The 21,173-nt window shown below is 45.4% G+C and overlaps 1 protein-coding gene across 1 annotated transcript; it reads left to right on the top strand.

The window, feature by feature from the left end:
- Window positions 1–2,958: 2,958 nt before the first annotated feature.
- Window positions 2,959–20,444, top strand: LOC144026824 (LIM domain transcription factor LMO4). Its single transcript, XM_077533846.1, has 5 exons — window positions 2,959–3,096; window positions 6,162–6,414; window positions 16,251–16,347; window positions 17,603–17,758; window positions 19,861–20,444. The coding sequence occupies exons 1-5, from the start codon at window positions 3,072–3,074 to the stop codon at window positions 19,867–19,869; spliced, it is 540 nt and encodes a 179-aa protein (XP_077389972.1). The 5' UTR covers window positions 2,959–3,071; the 3' UTR covers window positions 19,870–20,444.
- The last annotated feature ends 729 nt before the right edge of the window (window positions 20,445–21,173 follow it).

The following is a 21,173-nucleotide window of genomic DNA, read 5'->3' as shown; positions in this document are numbered from 1 at the left end:
ACGTCCCGACAAGACATCGCAAAGCCTTAATGGATGCCAACTCATTTGCCTTGACTGATGGCTTTCCCGCGCCGCTCGTGCGGGGGCTGAATAATTATGAAATTCATCACCAGGCTTCGGGACTCGTTAAAGATTCACGACGTTTCATTAAAGCAGCGTCGTTAGCGGCTGTTTGTGTGTTTGTACGTACCCGCATACGGGGAGTCGGGAATAGTGCGTGGAATTAATTATCCGCCGATTAAAGCACTTGAAAGGGGGTCGCTCATTGACTGGCTGCTTTCTGTTTACTTATGGGGTACGTTCCGTATACTTTTTTTTTTTTTTATTAGCGTTAAGATGGGCTTGGAAGAAGCCACTAGGTTACCTCAAGTTTGTACAAAAACGTCCCGGTAGACATGTCCGCTAACTCGAAAGCAGTGTAGGGACGGCTCGTTTGGTCTGGCAGAACAATGTTTGTGGTACAAGAAAGTGTCTGAGAACGCTAAAAGGGCGTGGAAAACCAAATAAATAGAGAGGGTGAGGTGAGGAATCTTCAGAGAGTGCAGGAGTGAATAGTTCCTCTCAGTTCCTCTCCTTGTGAGTCCTGAACTGAGTGTTTTCTCTCCATTTTGTGTCGTGTTTAATAATGTCAAACGGGTAACCCTGACAACGGATGTTTTTTTGTTTTGTTTTTTAGAAGAAATGATACTGGTTCAAGTGTTAGTTTTTGGGAAGAAGACTTTTGTGGAGGTGGTTTTCTTTCAGGCAGCATAAGACCGTTTAGTTCTAGCCTGGTTCGAAGAAGAAAACAAGTTCATGCGTTGTTTTGATTTGACTGAACAAAAGTCCAAAAGTGAGTGGCGCCCGTAGGGAAAGTTATCCAGGGACTTTGAATGTGCCAGGTGGGTTTTACATGACAAAACATGTTCATTATGAGATGCCCCCGGCCTCATTGGAAAGACATCAGATGTATAAAGACAATCTTTTCCTCCACTTTAATTGTTTTATTATTCCTGGAGCTCTGCGGAGACGCTGCTGCGCCGAGCTGATTTCCCCTTTGGCAAGCAGGCGACGGCGAGCCCCACTTTGCTCCGGAGCTCTCTTGACAATCTCATCAGGCGAAACAAAAACACGGCAGAAAGATGGTGCCGAATATCTTTTTTTTTTTTTTTTTTTTCAGCGTGCGATGATTAATTGATTTCAATGATTAAAACAGAGGGAAATGACGAGATGAGTCTGAAAAGAGGGAGGGGGTGCTCGCAGGGAAAAAAAAAAGCTTTGTTTTTGTTCCCAGCTTGTTTTAATGAGCTTCTCATAACACAGAGCAGAGAGGAATTACTCTGAGTGGTCTTCTTCTGTGCCTCTTTCTTTCTTTCTTTTTTTTTTGTAACTAAATAATTACGGCACGTCGCTGCGAGGGCGGGAGGAAGAGGAGGGCGAAGACGGTGAGGTCAGGGAGATTTGTTTGGAGAAGGTTGAGCGTTCGCTCTCTAAAAAGTCATCATCTCTTTGTCTTCTTCTTTAAAACTAGCACCTGAACAAGAGTTTTTGGTCCCTGAACCAGTCTTTTCTTCACACACACAAAATTAGCAAATAAGACTAGTGTCACCACCTTAAGCAACATCCATATTTCCTGAAACCAATGCTTGATGAAATTGTCTAAAACTTAGTGTACAATCCAGTTTTTTCCTCAAACTCAGCTCCTGTTGGTTTAAGGCCCACACCCGACAACGCAGCCGAATCCGGTTTGTCGAGTTTTGCTTGGTACATGTTTTGATGCTAAGCTAAACATTTACGTTAGCATGTAGACATAGGATGGTTACAACATAGAAGGGGCGGGGGGAAAGTCTTGAATTCCTCAAGTTTTCTGGACATCTGTAAGGAAACAGACTTAAGTATTCGCCAGTGCAATCGCAAAAAATCTCACTTTGTTGATGTTCGCATTTAAAATGAACGAGGGAGGAGATTGAAACGGTTGTTTGGTCAGCCCCCGATTGAAGCCGGAACAGAACACGACTCCAATCTGAAGCTTTACCACCACCATGAAAATTCTCTTTTTCTTCCGTCCTCCCCCCGGCAGGACGAGCGTCTTCATTACGAAGCGCCGCGGTTTCTTTTCACCGGGGTGAGATCAGCCCTGTGGGGAGCATCCAAACATCTGAGGCCGGCTCCGCCATATTGTTTGCTGGTGCCTTTTAATCTGTTTCATGGTGCAGCTGCTTGGGGGAAGGAAAAAAAAAAAGTGCCACAGGACTTCAAAGATCCCAGCGGAGAAAGGAGATGGTCAATTTTGTGATGCTGGGACACTTCCCCAAGGTCTCCTTCTTCTTCTTCCAAAAGCTAAATCAATTATCTTCTCCCCTAAAACCTTTTTTCTCCTGAACCAGTCATCTACCTCCCAACAAACGCTTTTACAGTCCTTATATTGGCCACTTGCTGTTCCACTAGCTGCCTGTTGGTGGTCTCAAGGTGCACGAAGTTGTGGTCAGGAGGAGGGAGAGAAGAAGAGCTGTATTTGTCCTCCACATTATTTACATTTGTGATGTGTGCTTTGGATAATGGATGGATGTACAGTCTACATTTTGTCTGGAATTGTTCTTCTGTAATAGAGATGAACATAATTGAAGACTACACTGATCAGTATGAGGGCGCTAACTAAACTAAACGAGTAGTCTTCTTCAACACCTGAAACATTTGGATCCTTGGCAGTCCAAACCAGGAACTGGTGTTGTTTGTCCCTAAAAACAACACTTAAACCAGTCGGTTTTGTTATTCCACCTTAACCAGTCTTCTTGTTCTTTCCTTTATTAAACCAACCTCCGGACTGGTGTTGTTTCTCGTTATAAAGGAGATTTTTATGTAGTATGCTGCAGTTCTATGTTATTCTTGGCTAAGTTTGCTTGTGTCGGTAAGTTTGTAGTAATGTCTCTTCCTCCCCCGAACCAGTCTTTATCTTCTTTAAAACCAACGACTGACATTGCAGTGAGGTCACAAATGACAGCCAAGCGCCTCGCCGCAATTACTGTCTGTGCCAGACGATGGCGCCACTCTACGTAAATAAGAATTGACGTTGCTGCGTGCCAGGACTTGGTATGTTGCAGCCTCCTGGAATGTCAGGTAATTAAAGTCAGGCGTGAGGCTACTAATGCATTCTACTCTGTACGTTTCCATTGAGAATGAAAATATGGGGAATATAATAAAAGACTAGTGTTAAATGTAGATATTAATCAAATATGAATCGACAACAATATTAACAATCGTGTTACATTTCAGTATTTTGCAAGGTTTGGGTGCTCTCACGACCGCCTCTCTCTACATCCCTCAGTCCTCGCTCTCTCCCCCTCGCTTTGATTGGCTGGATGTCTCTAACCCCCTCCCGCCATTCCCACTATCTTGGCCTCGATTGGCTGCAGCGTCGTGTGTCGTCACGCAGGCAGAAGTCATTTCTACACTCCAGGGGCTCGTTTCCTCGTCAGAGACACGAAGAACGCGAGGCGCAGGAGCTCCGGCCTGGAGAGAGAAACATCAGCGGCACCCTCCGCACTTCGCAACCCCGTCGAAGGCACGCTGCGCTCGGTGTGAGGACCTTACGGCGATGCGGCAGACCTCCGAGCTCGCTTCCGCCATGGACCCCGCGTGTTCCCACCACAACCGAACGCCGAGGCTGTAAAACTGTGGAAATACTAAACAAAAAACTTCTTTTTTTCTATTTAAACTTAACCGACAAGCACTTTTTGGACCTTTTGTCTTTTTTTGGTCACAACACTTAAAACTAGGTAAGTTTATTTTGTTGTTTTTGAATTAGAGAATGTTTAAACGTGGTTGACAGCATTTTTTGGGGGGGCGGGGTGGGGAGCGAACTTTTTTTGTTTTTGAAAGTATGCTAGCTTATGTTTGCTAGCATGACGTTTTTCGACAAAATGACGCACTTGACTGTAGGCCGATCTTATCTCTCGCTCTCTTCAAAATTGTCCGGCTTGTGTAATTACCTGAGTGAAGTTAAAAGGCTCCACTCGGCTCCGCCGTCGTCCTCTGTGTGAAACTTGACGACGGCTGCGTGTTGTTTACTCGGGGAGTCACTTTCAGGTCGCCTCCTTCATCCTCCTCTTCCTCAGATGTAATCAGCTCTAAAGGTAGGCTGCCTGCTTTGTCCCTAAGAGCCATCGCTAATGGCTTAGTGAATGGACCCCCACCCCACCCCAAGCCTCCACTCCCCACAGCCCCCCCCCCATCCCCTTCCCCAGACCCAATTAGCCTACCTGCCTTTAGCAAAAGATTTGGCTGCCTCGCCAAATCGGATGCGATTACACTTTTCAATGACATTTTAATGGATGCTTGACGTAAAAACGCTTGGCAGAAACTTATTCAAGACGTCATTTTGGAAGAGTAATGATGAAGGATGTCGAGCTGAAGAAGGTCAGATATGACAAACACCCTCCCTCTAATAAACGCCTCACTTTTCCCAGGAGTTGAAAAAAAACAATCAAAGCAAAGCAGGTCTTGTTTTTCCGGCGAAGGATGGCAAACGATGGTCGTACCACTGAGGAATGATACAGCGAGGAGGTTATTCGTCATTTTGAAGACCGAACGCCTCCCTCAATTAGATGCCTTGCATATTCCTTGCAGGAAACAAACAAAACAACAAAAAAGTATTCTTTTGAAATGTAACAATGACAGCTGTGGAGTCCCAACCTCCAAATAGATGCCTCACTTTTCCCAAGAAGGAAACAAAACAAAGGTACCAGGACTCGCCATCCTTCACATTTTGTTATGGTGAAGAAGGGACGATGAATGGTTCGGGCATCTTCAGCAAAAATTAACACTCTGATGGTCGCTCCACAATGTGGGTACATCCATGTTAATGCTCTAGGGAGCTCCACCACTTATTTGTCACGCCCAATCTTGTCTGAATTGTTGAAGTTTCAGTTTAGCTCTCCAAAGTAGCCAGCCCCTTTTTGCTGCCCTCTCTAACATGCGGTCACTCCACAGTATTGTGTCTGTGCATGTTTATGTTCAAGGGCGCTACGCCACGCATTTGTCCCATCCATTCTGAAATAGTTATGTTTTGCCAAAATGTTCCATTTTCCCAGACTCTTGACATAGTCGCTCCACAATGTTGTATGTTTATGTTATAGAGTTAATCCCACTCATTAGTTGGGTGCCGTTATCCGCATATCTTGTTTTATTTATTTTTTTGGCTTTTGTTTCTTCCAAATATTTAAAAATATTTTACTCTTTCTAGTAGACTCAAGACACATGGTCACTCCACAATGTTGCGTGCATGCATGTTTATGTTCCGAGAGTGGCATGACTTTATCACCATTCGGTCAACATTAAAAAATAAAAAGTTCCTTTTTGTCTAGTAGACTCAGACGTATGGTTGTTCCACAATGTTGCACATCAATGTTTATCTTCCAGTGACTTGCTAGTTCTACCATGATTGCTTTGATTCTTGATGTTTCTCTTCGTTTCTCCCGATTTCTAGTAAACTACGGGTAGTAGTGTCCAATTTTTAGTAGACTTTGACATTTGGTGGCTCCACAATGTTTATGCCCGTGATTATGTTCCTGGAGCTACGGCACTAGTTGGTTCTACTCAGTTTGCCTTACTTCTTGACAGTTTTCACATCTTGCCGTATCACTTATTTTCTCCCAAATACTTGCTTTTTTCTAATAGACTCTTAGTTGCTCCACAATGTTAAGTACATAATGAGTATGTTCCAGGGAGTGACGGTATGCAACACGTTCAGTAAGCCTGATTTGACTCACTTGTTGACATTTTGCTTTGTTTTTTCCAACATACACTCACATTTTGGGAGTACTCTCTTGATATGTGGTCACTCCACAATGTTTATGTTCATGGTTTGATTGGTGAGCTACGCCACTTAGTAGTCCTGTATAGTTATCATCACGTGTTGTTTCTTTCTTTTATTAGACTCTTGACATGTGGTCGCCCCACAATGTTGTTTATGTCCATGTTTGTTGCAATTAGCGGCTGTCTGTGACTTGATAGTCAGCATGTTTTTCACCAATATGCATAGAGGCCATCTTGAGTGACAATTAGTTTTTCACTAGACGCTCACACAATGTTGTGTGCGCCCATGTTTAAATTCTGTGGCGTCCTGTCACATGAAGTATCAGTTGGCACATGCTGTGTTTTGTTTTTGTTTTTTTTCCTCCTAGGAACGATGGTGAATCCCGGAGGAAACGGCCAGCAGCAGCAGCAGCCGCCATCGATGTCCTCCGGCCCGCTGCCGTGGAAACGTTGCGCCGGCTGCGGTGGGAAAATCGCCGACCGCTTCCTCTTGTACGCTATGGACGGCTACTGGCACAGTCGCTGCCTCAAGTGCTCGTGCTGCCAGGCGCAGCTGGGCGAGATCGGCACTTCCTGCTACACCAAGAGCGGCATGATCCTCTGCCGGAACGACTACATCAGGTAAAAAAAAAAAAAAAAAATGCACAGAAATCCCACAAATTGTGCTGAAAGAGAATATCCGGAACACGTGACTGATGTGCGGCCGCTCCACAATGTTGTGATGTTGCTAACTCAAACAGCAGTGTCGACCACAGTCTGGAGACATTCCCTCCGATGAAATCGATTAAGCACTAAGCATGTTTGGCAGCACACGGAGATTCAATCGACTCTGATGTGTGGTCGCTCCACAGTGTTAGATGTGTCTGTGCTTATGTGCTAACCAAAACAGCAGCACCCGTTGAGGCGTGTAAAAAAAAGTATTGGATTAAACTGGGTAAGCGGCAAGAGTCTTGAGCGATGTTCAGACAGATCATTCAACTCATGTCATCACGTGTGCCTTTATGCCTAAGTGATGTTGCTAGCCAAAACAGCAGCACTCACCGCAACAGTTGCCAGCTTGAAGTTGCTTTTGGTTCAGAAAAATGTCTTTGCCTTCTTAAAAAAAAAAAAAAAAAAAAAAAAAAAAAGATCAATAAAAATATTTAGCTCCCTAAACAAACATTTTTCTTGGCTGACCAACGTGTCCATAAGCCGCACAATGGAAGCAAATTGTATTTCACTTTTTGCATTCTTGCTGTTGACGCGGTCGCATCAAACTCCTGCGAGTTCACTTTATTCCCTCCGAGCTAAAATAAGAGTCCAATAAATCATGCCGATATGATATTTGAAAGCGAGGGAGACAAACAAAGCGTTTTGTCTCGATACTCATCTGCTTGCACGGAGACGAGACAAATTACAAGCTCGCGATCATGTTTGGATTATTTCAACGCTTTTTGGGTTTGCGGCACAACACCAAATTTGTCTTGGGTGCCAACACGTACGTGTGACTTAAAAGTTTCATTTGGTTTGCCGCCTGCGTAGATAGGATGTTCAAAGAGGCGAATGCTGAACCCGCTCCAGCCCGATCGCGAACCAAAACAGCAGCACTGCGAACAGTCACAGACTTGGTGAAAGGATTGAGCCTGAAATCTCTCGCATTATGCTAGCAATAATAAGCGTTTTGCTAGACTCTGAAGTAGGAGTGTGATGATGTATCGGTAACGTGATAAATCGTGATACTTTGTCTCCCTATATGTTATCGATACGCCTACACAAGTATCACGATATTTGTAGTTAATATACAGCCACAACAACTGCTCCATTGTTCATGACTTATTGAGCAATTACTTGGTTGGGCCACTAGGGGGAGAACCTCATGGAAGTGTTCAGGTGAAGAAGATTCATGAGCTTACTTTTTACTTGTTTTTCTGTCCAGCAACTGACTCAGTTTTGCATACTTTTTGATGAAAAAAAAAAAAGTATCTTCAATCAATATCAATCAACGTATCTTTTAATATTGCATTTCAGTGATGGTACAAAAAAAATATTTTCTCATTGAAAAACAAACAAACATCTGTTTATGTCTTGAGTAGTTTTTATTGTAGACTATCGTGGATTTATTACCTGACCAATATATCGATAATCGCGGTATCGTGAGATAATCGTTATGGCGAGCCTTGTATCGCATATCGTATCGTATTGTGAGGAGTTTCCCACCCCTACTCTGAAGTGTGATCGCTCCACAGTGTTGTATGCGTCAACACCTTGCGTTGCGTTGCTCACCAAAACAGCAGCACCAACCGGTTGGCCGCATGATTTCAAGTGTGCGGGCTTGAAAAGCGTGCACGCCGTCTTAAAATTGGCGTTCGAAACATGTGGTCGCGACGCAGTGTTGTGTGCATCCGTGCTTGTGTTTGGAATTTATCAAGTGAGCACTTGATGGCCACGTACGTACGTACGACAGTTATGAGCACATGAAGTGGAGTCAACGGGACACTCGACTGATCATTTGACGTCATGAAAGTTAAATCAGGAGCCGCGTTTGGATCCACCTTTTGCACCGGTAGCCCCGCTGAAAGAAAGCAAAAACGCATGTGATGGAAGCGTGAGATCTCCGTGGCGATAAAGCGGGCATCTGACAGTGAGTCTACACAATTAAATGCTTTAATTATAGCCGCACCCCCCCCCACCCCCTCCCCCCTCCATTTCCTTTTAGTCCTGATGGGTTTTATCTAATGAGATCTGCTCCCTGGCTTGTATCCGCTCGCGCGCTGCCTGACGTGTCCGAAATGAATGAGAGGCGCGCGGGCAAACAAAACATTTAATTAAGCAAATTGGCTTTTGAGAGGGAGCAGCAGAGAAAGGCAGATAGTGAGGACGGATTATTGCCAAGGCCATTTGATGCTGCTTTTTTTTTTTTTTCTTTCTTTCTTTCAAACGCTCGTCTCTCGCTCATCTTAAAGGGACAGTAATGCTTCTTTTCTACGACTCGCTTGGGTTTTAACCGGCATCAACTGAGAATGACGATTTCCCGTTTCATCCGTGAAGTGAAACAAAAGTAGCAAAGGATCAAAGTTTCACTATTAAATTATCTCTATGAAGTATCAATATTTCAGTATCAATTTCTCATCAACAGAATATCAGTATTCATTTATCAGTTTGTCAATATCAAAGAATCAATACTTCTGGGTCTGCTTTTCAGTATCAGAGTGCCGATATTTCTGGATCGAAGTATTGATAGTTCAGTTTTAAAGAATCAATGTTTCCGTACCCAAGTCATGGTACGTCCGTATTCATGTTTCACTGTCAAATATCAGGACTTCACCATCAAACTGTTAATATTTAGGTATGTGGGAACAATATTTTAGTGTCATAGGCTTGATATTTCATGCTAAATTTTTCAGTTGGGGTGTGCGTCCCTCCAATAAAAGAGTATTTGATGCTGATCTCGATACCTGGGGTGCGATATGATTCATGACGGCCCATTTGAAAGTTGAACGATTTGGTTCGATTCAGTGGAAATACGATTGGATACGATATGTTACGATTCGTTCCAAGAGACTTATGAAAGACTCAAGAAAAAGTGTATTATTTTATTTTTTTCTTTGATTAACATGGAACATGTAAGAGCTTTCCAAAGTCCAAACTGTTGAAGTCAATTTAAAGAAACGAGTTGATCAGCGACAAACCGATTTTTTGATTGGGTTATCGTCCGATTTAAAACTCTGTTGAGACCAAGTCGTTAGTCCGTGTACCGATGCACTCGCAGCTTTAAAATCAAATATGATTTTACAATTCAAATCTGTTTTCGTTCCACCCGTTTCAATCTGCTTGTCAGTATCAAGTTATCCCTAATTCATCATTAAAGTAGCAATATTTCAATATCAATGAATTGATACTAAAAAAAAAAAATTGATACTGAAATATCAAATATCAAAGGATTGGATGATTGATTTCTTGCAGCCATTACTGGGACAAACTCGTCTTGCTCGATGCTAACGTTAGCGCTGGCGTATGTGCTGATTGCAAAATGTTTTGGCATTCCAGCGAAATGTGTTCAAATCAGTCTGGAAGCCCATCAACAGCCACCACAATCGAATTTTTGGGAATGTTGTGACGTCTTCTGTCTCCGAGGGAATTAATTTGCTCCAGGATTCGGGGGAGAGCCCCCAACCCCCACCCACACCCACCGCTTAATTGAATAAGCCGAGGTAATTAAATGGCACTTTTCCAACGGAACGTGCGAGGTAAATCTAATAGTTGGTTATTTAATATCACTCTGAAGGCTGCCTGCTCGAGCGCCATGACAGCGGCGGCGCGACGTGAACTATTAGAGCCCCGGCGAGCGCGCGATCTCGGGGAAATTAATTAAATGGCCGCGCAATTTAGCGCGAGCGTTTATCTTGATTTGTCATAACGGAATTAATTCCGAGGGCCTTGCACTCGCTCGGTGGGGGCCCGATCTGTTACTCTGAATTAACCGCGTGTAATTTGGCCGTCCGCCGTCCTCCCAAAAAAAAAAAACACGTGCACAGCACACATATTACCCCCCCCCCCACTCACTCTAATGCACCTTCTGCCATTATGCAAAGCCGCGCTTCAGTTTCAATATGGCCTCATGCTTTTAAGGTGCTTTGGCCGCTGATGCACAGAAGCCTTTTTAATGGACTGCGTGTGAGGGGAGCGGTGTGTGTGCGTGGACACGTGTGTGTAATTTTACCCCACTCAAAGGCAGCACTGAATGAGCCCGGCGTTTACCTGACAGCCGCACTGTTGACAGACTGCTCGCCGTGTTTTCTTCTTTTTAATTTAATCCTCACATCAGTCAAGATCATGTTTTAGTTTTTGGGGGGTGGGGGGGATAAGAAGCCTAAACAGATGCGTCGCCGCAATTAAAAGGGTCCCTCGACGTTAATTACGTCGTCCCGGCGTTGGCGTGTCAACGCGGGCGCCAGAGTTCAGCAGCACTCGAGGCCCATTAGAGCCCGACTGCAAATATGGACGACCGCTTAATTGCGCACACAAGACTCTTAGGCTGGATTGACACTCAACGTGCGCACTTGCAATTCAAGCTGCTTGGTTCAGGCTACAACATTTTTTATTTGGGGGGGGGGGCTGGTTCAATATTGTCATAACAAGTGTTAAAAAAAACAAAACAAAAAAACAAACACTCAAATGCTGGGAATACAAGTCAGAACCAAGTTAGGCCTCAATCATATGTGGATTCCCTCTCAGTTGCCCCCCCCTCAAAAAATAACAGCTCTGTCTTCAGTTGAACCAGTTCCTTGTAAGTATATATTGATCTTTATATAAATAATAATAAGCCTTGCATTAGCCCCGGCGGCGTTGGCGTTGGCTTCCTGGTTTCGTCACAGTTGCATATCCCGCCCCCAAACACAATGTCGCTCTGTGATTGGTGGTTCGGGAACGGCGGATATCAGCGGGAACGGTACAAGATGTATTCTCACAAATACCGCGAGAATTCATCTTGCGAGAACAAGGTGAGGAACTCCCCCTTGAACTCAGAAATTCCACTTGCGAAGTTGGAGGGGAAAAAAAAAAACAGTCTCCACGACTTCACCGACAGACTTGAACGCATTTGTAAACAGACCGTGACTGGTTACAACACTATTTATAAAACTAGGCAGCTTTCTTCATTCATAAATATTTGACATAAGTGTGCCGCCATCTCCCCGCATGAAATTATACGGTGAACTACTGAACTGTATGGAATGCTCATGAAATAAGATCAAAACAAAAGAAGCAAAATTGCGAGAAGGCAAGTTTTCTGGAGGTCAAACTGAATTTTGAGGACCAAAATACAAAACAATTTATCACGATGCACCATTTTGGTTGTTTACTTTTCACCTTGAACGCTTTCAAGTCGGAACTGGGAAAAAACAACTTGGATATATCCGACTTCCGACCATCCTCGAATGCAGCATTATCTGAGCTCTTATACGCTGTGATGTCATTTTCAGGCGACCAAAAGACTATTTGTGTACGTAACATATTTTTATTAAAAAAAATTTAGTTTGAGTCCATTCCTGTCCTCTTTAAAGTGACGACGTCCCGTCACCCGTGTTTTTATTTGAACGCGAGCGGCACAAAAGCACTTGAGTTGTTGTTGTCGGGTGCAGGCGGGGGTGGGGGGTGGGGAGGCTGCCAGGCCCGACACGTTTGCGTCACGTTTGTCCCAGCAAAAGCGCCGAGCTGGCACCGTTGTCACCATCAGCCTCCAGTTAATTAGTTTGTGGAATTGAGTTTTGATGGAGCCTTTCCAAATCACTGCGAGACTAAATTTGCTGCAGTCTTATTGAAAGCAGACCCCCACCCTGCAAACAACCGCCAGCCAACCCCCCCTTTTCTTCCTTACTCTTTAGACGGGTTGCGGAACCTCGATTTAGCTCATTACTTTCACGTAAAAAGCCGTTCAATATGTCCGAATAGGAGAGAAAAAAAAAACATCTTCTGTGGTGTTTACGCCAAACAAGTTAATCTGATCCCCTCTGTCCTCCCCCCCCCCCCTTTTTTTTTCCCGCCCTTCCCATCGAAGCATGTCAGATGCCGCGCTCTTATTTGATTGCTTAGGAAAAGTGGCGTGATAGAGCAAACACCCGCTGAGATATGATGACAAATGGCTCCAGATCCCAGTAAATTACTTTCTGCTCAAATCGAAATTTCATTCAGTTTGCTGCTCGCTGAGATGAAGTAATCTAAATTGTGGACTCAGAAGGAAGATAGAAAAGGAAGCCGCAGCAAGCATTTCATTATCGAGAGGTTGGGGGGGGGGGGGGGGGGGGGTGAATGGAAGGGGGGCAAAAGAGATGAGTAGAAGCAAATCTAAAGTGTTGACACCGTGATTGAAAAGGTTAACGCGTGCACATGATACATCAAGCCCACTAGCTACAGCTTTCTAATGGAAACGCGGCAGTGACAGAGCGCTCCAGATGCTCCTAATGGCTGCAAGCCGCCTGGACGGGCTGCGGCGACGCATTATTAGCTCGTAGCAACAACACATTTTTATGTTACAGTGTCGCGATGATGAGAAATGGCAGCTTTCGAGGAGAAGCGGCGTCGTGACAGAGCAGCATTGACGTTCCCTAATGCCTGCTACTGCCTAGACGGGCTGCGGATTCTCCTGTTCTCATGCATTTTTTTTTTTTTTACTCAAAGGGACAAGACATTTTTGTGTTTGCTGCCAGCTTTATTATTAAAGCAGGGTTGTGACAGTACGTCTTCGACACAATCCAAATGGCTGCTGCTGCTGCCTAGACGGGCTGCAGATGCTCATGGTCGATACAATATTAGTAGTAGGAACAACACGTTTTGTTATAATGTTGGAATGATTTACACAGTGCTCCCAACATTTCTAATAAGGTCAACCCGACGTCTCTGCCTCAACGGGTTGCGGATTGTCAAACTTATATTTTTTTTTTTAATTGAGTTGAATGTTACAATGTTGTAATGAGTTTACATATCTTGTACCACCATACCCGCAACCTGACATTGCTGCCTAGATGGGTTGCAGGTGTTTCTGTTTGCAGGACCAACCCCTTCTTTTTTTTTTTTTTTTCTTTTTTTTTTTTGGGTTTTTTTTTTTTTTTTTTTTTTTTTTTTTTTTTTTTGAAGAGCTCAGAATTGTTCATTCGGTAGTCTTACCGATTCAACGTCTTGTCATCATTGCTCTTTTTTTTTTTTTTTTGTGTGTGTGTGCGTTTGCGTGCGTGCGTGCGTTTGCGTGTGTGCGTTTGCGTGCGTGCGTGTGCGTGCGTTTGCGTGCGTGCAAATACGTATAAATTTATACTCATTCATTCACCTAAAACCTTATAAATATCCCATTACCCTTCGCCTTAACCAGGTACTTCAGAATCTTGCCAGAGTCGTGAGATTTAAATGGTCAGGAGACCAGAGAAAAGGTCAGAAAAAAAAAGAAATAAAGAGAAAAGAAAGGTAAATCAAAGTGACATCCAGCACCGACCAAACACTTCCTGCCTTCCCCATGATTACAAAATCAAAGTCTTACGCCAACCCCGGAAGCCTCTAAATTCCAGCAAATTTAGCGAGATCTCAAGAGCCCAGAGGAAAAACTAAAGAGAGGAAGGAGGGAAGGATCGATAAGGCAGAGTGAGATCAATAGAAGCCAGTACATCCAATCCATCAAAGTGAAGTCCAGCACCAACAAGACCCCTCCTGCGTGGTTACAAAACCGGAGTCTTATGCCAACCCCAGAAACCTCATACTTCTAATAAATTAAGATCTCAAGTGACCAGAGGAAAAACTAAAGAGAGGAAGGAGGGAAGGATAGATAAAGCAAAGTGAGAACCACAGACACCAGCACCAACAGACACCCACACCCCCGAGCCCAAGGCCGCAGAACGAGGCCCAGCGGGCCCCCACAGCGCCCCACCGGTCCCCAGCCCCCATCCCCCCACGACCCCCCCGCACCCCACCCAAACCCGCCATCCACCACGACCCAGGCCCCACCACCCCCGACCCCCAGACCCCCGAACACACCCCGACCCCCAGCACCCAACCCCCCACCCACCCATACCTACACCCCCCCCCCCCCAAACAAGCCGCCCCCCCCCGACGGCCGCCACCCCCCCCCCGCGAACCCGGCCCCCCGCGAGAACCCCCCACCCCCCCCCGGAAACCGGCACCGGGCAGCAGCGCAGAGAGGGAAGATGTGCCCACCCCACCTCCAGCCGCGCGAGATTTGCACAGCGGCGGGAGGGGGGAAGCAGAGGAGGAAGCACCAGGGGAGAAGGCGGAACACCAGAACACCGAGCCCGGTGGGGAGAGGCCCCGGTCGTCACGCCAGAGTACTAGTGACACCTAACCCTGTTACTGAGTCCGCCAGCTCGCCGACTGGCGAGCTCTACCCTTACACCGTGAATGTGGCCCCACCCAGTGTATATACAAGTGTGTGCGTGTGGTGCATTAAAATTGGGAGCAGGTGAGTCGGAGCAGAGGGAAAAAATTTCCCCTACTCCGACACACCCGTATCCCCCCCAAAAAAATGAATATGTATATGTGTGGTGCATTAAAAAAGGGAATGGAGGGACAAAGTGGTGGGGCAGGGACCCAAATGGGGGGGACCACAGCGCTGCCAGGCACTGCAGTCCATCCCCTCTGATGGCTCCCCGCCCCAACTCACCCCTCCCCTTGGACGTGAGGTGCATTAAAATTGGAGGGGAGTTGAAGGGTGAAGACGGTGTTTCCACCCTTCCCCACCCCACCAAGAAATGTGTTGTGTGCCCTATGTGTATATTTACAAAGTGTATAGTGCAGGCTAGTGAAGTGAGTAAGAGGAGCGACCAGCGGGGCCTCACCCAACCCGGCGGGTGTAGGTGACACGCCCGCCCCCCAGCACCCCCACCCCCTGCCGCCCCCCACCTCATCCACCCGGCACCACAATGGGCGGACAGCCAGCGCAGCAGGGCTACCGGACAGCCCACCGGCCACCGGAGCCCGCCCGGGGCGCCAGGAGTTATACCGGAGTGGGGCAGGCCCCAAACCCTCGCCCGGCCCCCGGAGCCCGACGCCCGGGCCGGGGAGGGAGCCCCAGGCCCAGGGAGAGGGAGGGGGAGGGGCCGCAGGGCAGACAGGGAAGGGGGGGGGGGCGGGGGAAGCGGGGAGAAGACGACAAGAAGGCGAAAGGGCGGCTGCAGGGCAGGAGGCGGGGGAGGGAGAGGAGGAGGGAGGGTGACAAGGGAAAAGGGACCGGGAGGCAGAGGAGGATGGGCGGGAGGAGGCGAGGAGGGAGAGGCGACGGGGGGGAGGAAGGGGGAGGGGAGAGGGAACCACGGGGCACACCGGAGGCCCACCCACCCCGAACCGCGCCGCCGGGCACGGAGCAGCGGACCGCGCCGGGACGGCACCGCCCCGGGCACCAGGGGAAGCACCCCAACACCGCACCCCACAGGGGGCCCAGGGAGCGGCCAAGACGCAACCGCCACCGAGCAGACAACGGGGGGGGGGGGCAGAACCACCCCCGCCCGACCACAGGGGACGGCGTCAAGAAAATTGACTAATTAGCATGCAGTAACACCAAGTGTTGATGCTTAGTGCCCACTAGAAATAGATCTTAAGGAGTTATTGAGTATAGTGTCGTATAGTGTGGTATGCTCGAGCCCACTAGCAGCAACTAGGTTCCTGACTATATAAAAACAATCAGATACAAAATACCAAATACAGGAGCAGCGAAAACAGAAGTTGTAACGATGTGGTGGCTCTCGTTAACAGGCAGAATCTTGGCAGGATTAAGTTGCCAAATTGAGATTAAAATATTCTATGTACATAGACCATATTTGTTTAAATCTTGATACTTTATTTTTATTTAAGGCAGAGATTTTTTCCATTGAGATATAGGACCAACCCCTTCTGACGTCACCACCTAATTGGTCGGTTGCAGACTCTCCTGCGAATACCTCACAGAATGATTAACCCCGCCTCTTTTCTTTTTCCCGCTGCAGATTATTTGGCAACAGCGGTGCATGCAGTGCGTGCGGTCAGTCCATACCCGCCAGTGAGCTGGTCATGAGGGCGCAGGGCAACGTCTACCATCTCAAGGTAAAACTCGCGTTTACGTTCAATTCAATATTTGAAAAATGAACTTTACATGTACATTTAACAAGTGCATATTTATTAAGTGAGAAGAATAGAAAGTTGTCATTAATTTTATGCAATTTTAAGGGAAAAAGGTGATATTGGAATATTTAGCTTCGTTGGTAGTTAAACGTACCCTCTCACGTTGCGAACTCAAATTGATACTTATTTGTGCTTATCAGCACACAAAAAAATATCTAAAATATATTTAACAGACACATCATGCTGGAGCCGCAATATTGGCTCACGCGAGTGTTAATTTCGTCAACGAAAACGAAACAAAAATTATTTTGTCAACGCACATTTTTGGCAAGACGAAAATTGTAATTAATAAACAAAAACTGGGACTAAACTTCACTGAATAAAAACTGGACTAAAATCTACGGACATTTTAGTTCATGAACAAAAACAAGAAGGAAATTTTCTGATTTTGTTAAAAAAAAACAAAAAAAACGACTATGTTGTAAAGTTGTTTTTCATCAAAAAGATGAGATAAAATTTTGTGGAATAGTTTTAGAACTGAAATGTTCAACATATCTGCTGACCCCCCAAAAAATATACACGGTCTAAAATGATTGTCGTAACTAAAATTAGACTAAAACGTTGACAGTTTTTGTTGACTAAAACTATCCATCCATCATCCATCCATTTTCTTAACCGCTTGCTCCTCACAAGGGGGTGCTGGAGCCTATCCCAGCTGGCTTTGGGCAGTAGGCGGGGTACACCCAGAACTGGTTGCCAGCCATGACTAAGACTAGAATAAAGACTAAAATGCTGGATTTATAGTCAACTAAAAATAAACTCAATAAAAACGGGATGGGATGGACTAACTATGATTAAAAACGAACAAGCGTGATTGAAACTGGACTAAAACTGAGACTAAATTTCAAATTGGTGGACAAAATGAACACTTCGCTCACGCTTATTTGCACTTCTCATCAGCGGGACCATTCGGCAGGTCTATTAACAAAAGGTTTGGACGTTTCTGTGCCGATGATGTCATCTATTAATAATCCAAAGAGTTTGTGTAGCCGTAGAAGTCAAAACCGGTGCATGAAGGTGACCCGTTTTAGTCGGAAACCCCTCATGAGCCTCATTAGCGGATCCCCAATTGAAGGTCATTAGTCGGAGGTGGGCATGTTTTTTTTGTTTTTTTTTGCTCCAAGGCATCAAGACCCCCCTTTTTTTTTCTTCTTTTTTTGTAATTTGGTCTCTCCAGTGTTTCACGTGCTCCACCTGCCGGAACCGTCTGGTCCCAGGCGACCGCTTCCACTACGTCAACGGCAGCCTGTTCTGCGAGCACGACCGACCCACGGCGCTCATCAACGGACATTTGAGCTCGCTGCAGACCAACCCGCTACTGCCGGACCAGAAGGTGAGACCCCGCCCACCAACCCCGCCCGCTTTCAAAAGGAAAAAAAAAAAGATGGTGTACATGTCTATCATAACCACTGATCTGAATATATGGCTGGATAGCCCGTAGCCTCTACACGCCCGCGCAAGCCACTGAAGTCACAGGGCGGCCATCTTGCTCCTCCCATCCTGTGAGCAGGCTACTGTGTAAACTGTACGTAGTTTCTCTGATTAGCATACATTTTGGTGGAATGGTCCATCATAACAAGACATGAAAGTGACGGACACATGCCTGAAATTGAACAGGAAGTTGGCCATTTTGGTTTGGAGCTGCCATTTTGCACTCCCTAGAAAGTGAAAGGCTGTTGAAAAACAGCCTCTGCCCCCACCATTTTCTCTAATTAACATAAAACTGTAGATGTCTCTTGTAAGAGGGCAGACCAAAAAATGTGAGGGACCCATGGCTGAAACTGGACAGGAAGTTGGACATTTTTAGGCAAATTCTAGTGTGTTAATGTTTGATTTGAATTTTGAGGATTCACGATGAAACGGTAGCCTAATAACACAACCTTGATCCAGGTCACATTTTGAATTTCCTGTGGCGGATGAATGACGCATTGATGAGCGTCTTTTACCGTTTTCTACTGCTCACCTCGGCTGCGATCGGCGTCGTGATCTGCACTCTTGCCATGGGAAAGCAAAACAGAAGGCTAATCATACGCGAAGGACGCACTGGTTCCTCATTACGCCTGCAGCAGATGTAATCGCGTCGGCCGGGCCAGGAAGAGAAATTGCATTGTGGTTTCACCTTGAGTGCTTCGCGGCGGCGGCGGTTGCCGGCGCGCCTCTAAATCCTTGCCGGCGCACCGGCCTTTTTTCAGGGGCCCGCCGATTGAAAGCGCTCCGGAGCTTAATTGCGGACGTCTGTTTAAGTCGTGGTAAACAGCGGGGCCTCGTTGCTTATTGATGCGCTCCGCAACCATTGTAGTGAAATGCGCTGCATTATTGATGCTAAAAGTGCACTGTGGTGGTGGTGGATATTGGCCACGCTGCTTTAATTATAGCACACAAACAATTATTAAATAAACACAGAGGCCACAACATCTTTGACTCCAGTACTTTCACCCCTACTGGTCGGAGGGAGGAGTTCAGCTGGTGGAATCGTGAACAATTAAGAAAGGTCGCCAAACTAGATGGCTAATGCTACCTGTGGATGGAAACTAGTAGTGTTATGTGATTATGTCATCTGGATACACCAAATGCTAACTGTTTCATGCTAACAGTAAGTGCATGTAAAACAAAGGTGTGTACACAAGAGAATGGTGCTGAGCTAGCTAGCTAATGCTAACTGTTGTTGTGTTAGTTGGCTAAAGCTAACTATATAAAATAGGTGAATTGTGGCCATGCTATCTGGCTATTTGGACAATCCTGCTTATAGAAAAAAGGGTGTGCTGTAGCTGTGCTAGCTAACTGTATGTAAGGCCAATATTGTTCTTGCTCACCGTAGCTAACTGGATGCAAGTGCGCTGTGTAAGGCTAAAGCTAATGGTGTATGTAAAATAGAGGTGTGTTATTTTGCTAGCTGAGTAAAGCTAACCTTATCTGTGTATGTTTAAAAAAATAATAATTCTAGCTGGCTTCGCACATAAAATAGAAGTACACTGGGTCATTGTAAAGCTAACGCAGAGCGTGCTATGTACAATAGAGGGCAGTGCTCCATTGTATTTGCCATGGGGTAAAAAAAAAATGACTATGCAACAATGGTTATCAAATAGGCTATGTGGCATGCATGCTAACTAGGAAAAAAAACTAGAGGTTCCCTTGTGTTGAGCTAGCTTGCTAATAGGGATGTAACGATATCCAAATGTCACAAAACGATAATGCTGTGGTTGTCTGAAGTTGGTCAAAAGTCATGTTTTTTGATGGAGAGGTGGTGCTTTCAATAATCGTAGCATGCCAAATATGATGTGTCAATTTTAATATCACCATATCACAATATTGTGGTGATCGTTACATCCCTACTTGCTAATGCTAATGATAATGCTAATGTTGTGTATGTTATGCCTTCCTTTCAACCCATCCAGGATAAAAACTTGACTGAGCTCTCTCTTCTCCTTTTTTCAGGTGTGCTAAACGGACGCCACGCGGGAAAGCAGGGACGTGTGCCTTCATTTTAGCCCCCCACTCATGCTCACCACAGACATTTTGTGGACCTTTTCCCCCCCAAACCTGGACGGACGGGATACTTGCACTTAACGAGGCGGGACACCGAAACAAAGAGACTCTCCAGGAAGAGATTGTGACTTTTTTTTTTTTTTTTTTCCTAAATTCCCACGGCGTCATGTTGTCTATTGAAGCAACATGATATTTTGATGTTGTGGCGGGATTGTGATTTTTATTTTTTGTTTTTCTTTTTCTTATCTGGCGTGTCAAAACAATGGCCACACACACACTTGGTGTATTTGTATGTACAGTATGCATGTTATTGTTGTCGTCCCAACAAGCTCCTCCCTTTCAGCACCTGAAAAAAAAAAACTGAACTAAAGCTCCTTGTCAGTCATTCAGTGGTGTAGAGTCTCCCGACATTTAAATGCCCCACAAAAGAGATGAATTTATTTGTGATATTTTCCGAGACATTTGCTCCACTATGGTGTATTTAATTAATAAAATAAAAATAAAAATAAAAAAAAAATTGACAGTTTACTGTATTTTGAGATGGTTTTGTTCCTCCAACATGAACTAGTTACAGCCTACAGCCAAGCCCCATCACACAAAGTTTCACGCACTATCTGGGTGGATGTCTACCATCACAACGATGCAGGAGCCTGGAGTACCCGGAGAAGACCCACGCAGGCACGGGGAGAACATGCAAACTCCAGCCAGGAAGGCCGGAGCGTGGACTTGAACCTGCGTCCTCAGTATTGGGAGGCAGACGTGCTAACCACTCACTCCACCATGCCGCCCCGTTTGAAAATCCAGCCAAGTAAATTCTGAAGAATTTCAGCCTGTGTCCAAAGATGTGGAGCTTTATATGTTTAATCCATTCTGGCATCAAAAAGTCATTTTTGACTCGCTTTTGACGGCTGTGGAGTTTGTCCGGTGGAGGCCTGACCAGAATCAAGTTATGCAAAAGAAAACAGTGATGCTAAATTACTGAGGATTTTAGCCTGAATGTCAAAAGATGTCATAATTTTTATTCACCCATGTTTGCTTTAAAGACATTTCAGGTGAATTCCGGGTATGGGAAATTTGTTCAAAAGCCCCAATCAGGGGAAAAAAAAAAAAAAAGTTGTTTGGCAGTGATGCTAATTAGCCTAATATCAAAGGATGAAACCTTTAATTAAAACTAAGGATTAATCCATTTTGATTTCAAGTCAATCAGGACTAGACATACTAAGTTAGTAACATTTAAGCCCATGTCAAAAGCTGTGCGATGA

Source organism: Festucalex cinctus, chromosome 10 (assembly GCF_051991245.1).
Source record: "Festucalex cinctus isolate MCC-2025b chromosome 10, RoL_Fcin_1.0, whole genome shotgun sequence".
Lineage (NCBI taxonomy): Eukaryota > Metazoa > Chordata > Actinopteri > Syngnathiformes > Syngnathidae > Festucalex > Festucalex cinctus.
Note: the sequence above shows the minus strand (reverse complement) of the source record. Positions and strands in the feature narration are given on the sequence as shown.

Excerpts from the sequence above, each read along its gene's own strand:
- LOC144026824 (XM_077533846.1), top strand. The coding sequence starts at position 3,072 with ATGTTGCAGCCTCCTGGAATGTCAG. Across the intron at positions 3,097-6,161 it reads GCAGCCTCCTGGAATGTCAG|GAACGATGGTGAATCCCGGA; the intron begins GTAATTAAAGTC and ends TTTTCCTCCTAG. Across the intron at positions 6,415-16,250 it reads TGCCGGAACGACTACATCAG|ATTATTTGGCAACAGCGGTG; the intron begins GTAAAAAAAAAA and ends TTCCCGCTGCAG.